This window comes from Amblyomma maculatum, chromosome 8, assembly GCF_055883805.1.
Source record: "Amblyomma maculatum isolate TAMU_Amacu chromosome 8, ASM5588380v1, whole genome shotgun sequence".
In the NCBI taxonomy this organism is placed as follows: Eukaryota; Metazoa; Arthropoda; class Arachnida; order Ixodida; family Ixodidae; genus Amblyomma; species Amblyomma maculatum.
The window spans coordinates 121,432,553-121,440,087 of NC_139351.1; the positions used below are offsets into that span (position 1 = coordinate 121,432,553).

At 47.2% G+C, this 7,535-nt stretch overlaps 1 protein-coding gene across 1 annotated transcript; it reads left to right on the forward strand.

Annotated features, from left to right (window-relative positions):
* Positions 1-1,564: 1,564 nt before the first annotated feature.
* On the forward strand, positions 1,565-4,812 carry LOC146182387 (nucleoredoxin-like protein 2). Its single transcript, XM_084575996.1, has 2 exons — positions 1,565-1,851; positions 4,582-4,812. The coding sequence occupies exons 1-2, from the start codon at positions 1,571-1,573 to the stop codon at positions 4,745-4,747; spliced, it is 447 nt and encodes a 148-aa protein (XP_084432122.1). The 5' UTR covers positions 1,565-1,570; the 3' UTR covers positions 4,748-4,812.
* The last annotated feature ends 2,723 nt before the right edge of the window (positions 4,813-7,535 follow it).

Below are 7,535 nucleotides of genomic sequence, written 5' to 3' on the forward strand. Positions count from 1 at the left end.
CTGCGTGGTTGCGTGCAGGCCATTCGGGCACGGACACCAAAGAAGAAGAAGAAGAAACTCTCTCGGCTGTGCGGTCCCTCTGAACCGTAAGTAGGAGCAAGGGACGTTCACCGTGAATTTCTACACCGCTTTCAGTTAGGACTTTACAATATACGTTTGCGATGCCAGTTTCCCTAGTTCTGCCAATAATCTTCGGTGCATAGCGCGATGCTTTCACAACGCTTTTGCTGTTCATGCCTGTAGAAGAGGCCGAGATCATCGCAATCCGCGAGAAAATGACCTTGTTGCCAACAAATTTGCACACAATGTAAAGAAAGGCGACTGGAATATTTGGCCATATGTGTACGTTTTCGTACCGTGGAGAGCGAGTGTTGCGAGGAGCTTCATGTCGCTGTCCCCTCACAAACATCCTGTAATAAGCGTAAGTAAGCAGCCATTTCGCGGGGTAAAAACACGGCCTTACAGGGCGCGGAGACAGTTATCAGCTCGTCACCAAACACTGACAATCTTTTAAGAAAATCCTCCTTGTAACGACTGCTCATATGATTTTGCGCGTGCATTGAGCCAGCAGGATCGCAACGAAATCATAAGACAGAAGCATGATATTTGCTGTCGTTCTGCGCGACACAGTACAAAATCAAGAGGTCCAACTGGGCACCATTGGTCAGATTGAATTGGTTCTCTCTATCCTAAATGGTTTGCCCGAAAAGTGTTCGCCAGTCCAAATGGTTTCTTCACTCCCAGTTCGGAAAACGAATTGATGACCTCCAAATTAAAGAAATACACTTCCAAATGATTTCTTCGACCCCAGTTGGGTGTGAAGAAACCAATTTCACTAAAATAACCAATGTTTCGAATGGGCATTCAATCTGGATACAATGGGACCCTAGTTAACTCTAGCATGTCAGCCAAATGGGCTCATGAATTCAGCTGCACAGTCCGTTCGGTTTCCTGCTTCCAGTTAGACATTCCACTGGGTTGTGCCATCCCAATTGAAATTACCAACTTGTTTCTGAGGTTCCAGATGGTTTAATCACTCCCAATTAGATTGCTCAATTGGACAATTTAGTCCCGTTTTTTTGTTCAGCTTTGTAATTCGACGTTTTCGTTTCAATGGTTCATCTGAGTTCAACTGATGCACCATTCGGTCTTTAGAGTTGGCCAATTTTTCCAATTTGAAGCATTATTCCTCTCAAACGGTTGAGCCGAATGGGTTAAAAAAAAAAAACGGCTGGTTTTTGACCAGTTTGTTTTAGTAGGAAAATTTTCTATTGTCCCATTGTGCTTTTTTTTTTTTTTTACTGATGATGCCTCTTTATACGTTATCAGGGGCGAATTAACTAGTTGAGAGGCAGGCCTTGGTTAACCACCAGTTTCTCAGGGTGCAGCGAACTGTTCTTGCTGGATAGCGTGTCGCGCGGTGTCTAAGAAGTGTAAGAAGACGTTTCCTTGGAAAGTTGTCACAAAGTCATGATTTGGTTCGTGCTTAGCCAATCGGTGCTTGTATCCGCATGCCTTTTTCACTCTTGGTCAGCCAATTCGTGCGATACCTCTCCACTTAAAGGATGTCATGGACCTGTTCAAGGGCAAGATGCTTGTCCGAAAAGACGGCTCCGAGCACCTGGCCGATGATGTCTTCAAGAAAGTCAGCGTGGTGGCACTCTTCTTCTCTGCTGGATGGTGCTCATCGTGTCGCCTCTTTACGCCGATCCTGGCCAGGGCCTACAAGGGTCAGCGACAGGTGGAGGTCGTTTTCGTCTCCGAAGACCGCTCCAGCTTCGCCATGATGGGATACATGCGACAGAGCCACGGAGACTGGTACGCCGTGAAGTACGGGGACCCTTTGCAAGAGTGAGTGATCGCACACTGTTATACAGCCGTGATCTATAAGCTGATATCGATTAATGACATGCGGAAGGAGTGATTAATGGTGCTATAAGGAATATGTCGTAGGCAGTTGGGACATCCAATGGTCCAGCAAAGAGTACAGCGCGGAGGTCGACCCCGCGCAGACGTTCAAAACTCTGAGCTGGCCTCATTAGCAGTTGTTTTTACACCATTCTTCCACTATCCCCCCGAGTACTCCGCAGTATGAAAGCGCGAAAAGATGGTTGAGTTTTACAAAGGTCTCTGGCACGGCTAACCCGACACATATTCACAAGTCCCTCTTCGTAAGCGCGTTAATAGCGTGACTTACCACTTCGCAGCTACTGGTCATTGATCTAGGTGGCAGACAAAAATGCCTTAGGCAAACCCAAGGCTTAATTTGTCTTCTGAATAGCACCAGGTTTGCAGAAAAGTAGAAATCTGGGCAAGTTGTACACAATGACGAGAATAACCAGTGAAAAGGACGAGAGAGGAGACGTACATGGCATGCGCAGCACAATCAGCGCCACATTCCGGAAAAAACACGAGGAAGAAAAACGTATCATTCGCCGGCAACCTAAGGCAAATTCTTTTTCCAACAAGCGCAATGAAATGATACTGATAAATTGTCGCCATGGATGTGATGAAGTAAGATTCTAGAATTCCGCGCTCTTTTTCCTATCACACTTTGTCAAGAATGGCAAGATGGCCGAACATTTGGTAGCAACGATAGTTCCTGTAGTGGCGAGGCAAATTTGCTCCATGATCATCAGATTCTTTTTTAGATGTGTACTCCCCTGGCAGATACGTTTTGTTTTTGTGCAATCGCATCCATTACGTGCCGAGGATGCGCCTCAAGGTGAACCTTGCGCCCGAGAGCTTGTGTCCTTATCTGCTGTTCAGGAACCGTCTTCAGGTCATTGGAAGCGGATGGTCAGGATGTAGAAATTTTAGTGTCGGCGGCAGGTGAAACTTCTACATGATTGGTTAAGGGTGATGTGCATCGAGGGTCGCCGCCTCTAGGAAAACCGGCATTTGTCAGGCCAAGCAACAGAAGTGTACTGGAATCCGATGAGATAGCACCTTCCAAAGAAGGAAAAAGTGAATTTGATTATAAGCAGGGTACGTCACGTATTTTGGGGTGCGTAAATGCCAAGGATAAGGATGAAAACCCCTTCAAAATGCCCTTAAGTATTACCGTTTACCAATTGCAAAAAGCCACAAGCTTCTAGGTACCGTTTGCCGCATTGCTGAGAAGGCGCACAATGACGAGAAATAACGATACTTGTCTGAAGGAGTTGACGTTCTTTTGAAGACGGATAGCAAACAACGCAGCCACAGCAACCGCACTGTCTCTCGTGTAGGCGCCTACTTTCTCGTAAATGACCTGTCTCTCCTTCCAGCAGACAAGGAATGTGGCTTCGCGGTAATTCACCACGGTCAGGCCTGGCTGATCTCACCGACCACGGTCACGGCTTGGTCGTCCCACCGCTAATCATCAGTTGTTACATGTGGCTTGCGGCCCCATCGGTAGCATTACCTTGCAGCTCCGTGGCTCGGCGGAAGGCATCAGTGGTCCCAGCAAAGACGAGGCGTTGACTAACAAAATACAGCATCACGTAGGAACGGGCAGAGAAGCGGGTCCGGAGTGCAAATTGACACGCTAGCAAAGCAGGTGACTGGCGTCGACTCTCGAAGTCTCTTTGAAGTCTCTGTAGGCTCTCTCGCAGCGGAATCAGCCGCTGCTTTTTATACGCTCGTCAGTGCAGATGAAAAGGGAGAAGAATTCATGTGCAAGCAAGCTCTGATAACTCAGTCTCGGTGTCGCGACAGAAACTCCTCCACCTCCTCTTGACAGGCGAAGGCGACACTCTCTCCTTCGAGCGCCAGGCTTGGCCAGCGTTTGCACATACACGCACACACGTACACACATTGCGGCACGTGTATTTCTAACGTGTCGGAGTACGCTCGCGGAAGGAAGCGAGGCCGATTGCACGGCGCTGAAATGGCCGAAATGCTCGCTGCTTTGACTGATGCTGCGCTGCGGCCGCGTCGGCTGTCGCTCAATTCGGTGGCGAATCGTAACAGACACTGTTTGGAGGAGAGGCAATAACGGCTTCAGCGAATAACTTCACTCCCACCAACCGAAGGCCCTCATGGTTGTAGACGGCAGTAGTAATGTTCCTGAAGGACAACTTAGAAAAGGTTTCAAACACGGCGAAAGATGACAAGGGGAACCATTTACAAGTGTCTGGCTGCAAAAACCCATAAGCCGAGTCGCCCTCTGAGAGCCACCGCGAAGGAGCCAGGTTAATTATTGGCAGAAACTAGCCGACCAGCTCTGCTACGGTGGCGTAAGTGCTTCGCCATCGCTGGGGCAATTTGTTTCTGTCTAAATCGCTTCCCTATATATCGAACCCGTATATATCGCATTACTGCTTATATCGAACTCTCAAAAAAGCCCGTTGAAAACCCCATGCAAAAATATAGGTGTGATGTTCGCTTTTGTCAATTCCTATTCTGCGGAACTGTCGGGCGCTCGGAGCGAGCGCGGAGAAACAGAACTCATATCTATGGCGGATGATCTTCCACGTAGCGTGGTAGATTCTATGAGCCTGTGGGAACCCAGATCAAAGTGCTAATGCATTTAATTCATACTGGCATGATCACGCCATATCGCCCGCCACTTTTTTTGTTTTCTCTTTTCCCTCACAGGGAGCTGAAGACCAGATACGGCGTCAGCCATATTCCAGCCTTGGTCGCCATTAAGAAGGACGGCAGTGTGGTCAGCACAAACGGTCTTTGGGAGGTCATCACCCACGGATCGCGAGCTCTGCGCGCTTGGGCCAGACCCAAGCCACGCAAGCCCCCTGTTAAATGAAGACCGGCTATTTTTTATAGTGACCTTCCGGCTTTGAGCCGGGAGCTGCAGATAAAAGCCTTCTCGACGCGCGTCCCCGACGTTTTGTAAAAGTTATTTTTCAAATCAGTTTTTATTTCTCTCGTTTTTACCGGACTTTCTTCAACGCAAACAGTCAACAACATGATTGAGGCCCGAAGCCGTTGCGTACGAGACAGGAGCACGGTTTTGTGCAATCTAAGGTTAGAAAAAAAAAAAAAAAGAACGAAATATATGGCGCAGAAGAAAGTACCGGAGGTGGACAGTCTCTGCTGATGGTAAAAGGGCAGTGGGGCTATCCTGTGTGGGAGCAGACCTCACACCGACAAGGGTCCTCAAGTACGCAGTCAAAAGGAAGGGCTGCAGGGGGCACCCTGTGCTGCACAGGCATAACGCGACATCTCTCCTCAGGCTCCCAAAACGCAACGAAGCGTGTCTGTACCATGGTCAGGCACGCGCACTGTGCATTTACGTAAGTGGTATCTTTTCTGCAAGCTCAAAGAAGTCATCTGGGCGCACTGCATTGTCGACACATACAGTAACAACCAAAGGAAAATAAGTAACTGGTTCTTCGAGCCCTGCATGTGGCGTGCACAGCGTGTTTCGAACTGATATGCACGCAGCTGAACAGGCTAAAATGCACAGAAGAGAGAGAGAGAGAGAGAGACACTGACAAGGACGCTGTTGCACTGACGAATTTGACGGTGATGGCGTCCTCAGTCATATCCCCCGCCGTTGTTTTGTGCCATTATAATGGCACAAAACAACGGCAGGGGATAGGCCAGGGTGCATTGCAGGTACTAAATATATGTGGACAAGGAGTTGCTAATTGTGAGTGTTAAACTAAATAAAAAAAGAAGGAAAATAAAAATAAATTGCAATTATAGCAGAAGAATCTAACTGATGAAGTAATATAATCATGAACAGAATCTCACATTGGTTTCAAGGCATATTCCTTTGCGCTTTCCTTCCCCGAATGAGATGATAATCGGAGCAGTTGGGAGAAGCCCTAAACTAGCGAGGGGGTTCTCTATATAAATTTTACGAAGTGAACCGAATCGCCGAGGAGAGAGGAAAAAATGGTCTCTGGACTCAATTTAGACTCACAAAAGTTTATGAAGGATAGAGCCCAACGACATAAATAAAGATTTAGGTGCGGTATTCTGCAGCGCAAGATGGTCATAGACACCACATTGGCTTGAACTACCCCTCCGCACACTCCAAGGACATTTTAGGAGTTGGCAGTCCGTTGCAGCAAGGAGAGGCTCAAGGCTCAGGTAGTGGAGACATTGAAAGCGTTGTTGTTAAGTAGACCGTATTTGGTGCGTATGGGACAATCGTCTCACCAAGGGCGGGCTTAGCTAAAAAATCTGCTCTCATTAGATTTAATGTTACCGTGATCAGAGAGCCAGTGAAAGTGTACTTCTGAAATATAGGTGGAATGAAAAAATAATGGAAATGGCTGAGCAGAGTATCCCTCGAATTTTTCGAGTGCCGTCAAGACGGACAGTCAGAATGTATACTAGCCTTAGATATATTGCAAGAAATCTTTATTAAGGCCAACTGAATGACCAGAAAGTCCGCGACAAAAATAGGCATATAGCAAGGGCCCCTAAATGAAAAACTTCAATTAAGAGCCCGGGAGTATATGCCAATAGCTGCCTTTTCTTTCTGCTGGCAACCATTTGCAAAAATATGGCAATATGGTTAGGAAAATTTGATAAGTACCCGGGCTTACATGGGAGATTCCATGTTTGGCGAGATGCAACTCTTCTTAAACGTTGCGCCGATGGGCCAGTGATTCGTTCCGCCATCGGACGACCATAAGTCCGCCTCGTGCAGCAGAAGCCCATTATGTGGCTTTTTTTTTTTAACCAACACTTTTGGTCCATGACCCCTTTTCTCAACCATTTCACCCCAGAGGAGCCGAGCACCAGGCCGGGGCAAATCTTGTACCCAATGGAAACTGGTGGGTACCCGGCGGCACCGCGGGGATCGAACCTGGTATTTTCCCGAATGCGAGGCGGATGCTCTTCCACAAGGCCTTCTATATGGCCATTTAATACATTGGCAGACAAATTGTAGCGTTCCTTGGGAGGGTGTCATCAAATGAGAATACAGTATCAGGCCACCGGGGGTTAACGTGTACTAATGAATTTATTGATACGGAAATTTTCGACAGTACAGAATTAGTAAACACAATCCGAGGGAGCTTATACCTTGGCCAATATTGCCAAAGAAGTGACATGTGTTTGAAGTAAATATGGGGTTAGCCACTCCAGGGACAGGATCCAAAGACCTTAAATATGTTCGCACAGTTAGAAGCTGAAACCGCGAATTTAGATTAGGTATCCGAACTTCCAAGTACAGCACAGCACCAAAACAAACAGGGGGTCAAGTTTGTACCTTGGACACCAAGAAAAGAAAACGGAGCCGAACTCAAATATTGGCCGTACGTGGGTCTTATAAACAAAGAGCAGAGTGTCCCGACATATACCCTATTTTTTGTTGCTAATCCTCACCAACCGGCCAAGGGCACGTTCACCTTTAAGCACGAGGCTTCTAATCTGGGGCTCCAGTCTATACTGCGGGTCGTATATTATACCCAAATATTTAATAGAACCAACCAGTGGTATTAAAATAGAATGATACGACAAAGAAATGTTTACAGAGGTTGCCTGCGGGAAAACGAGGACAGCACATTTGTTGACATTAAAGCTAACTTCAGGCTGTACAGCCAGACCTCCAGAGCAGTTAGATACTCTTTCAA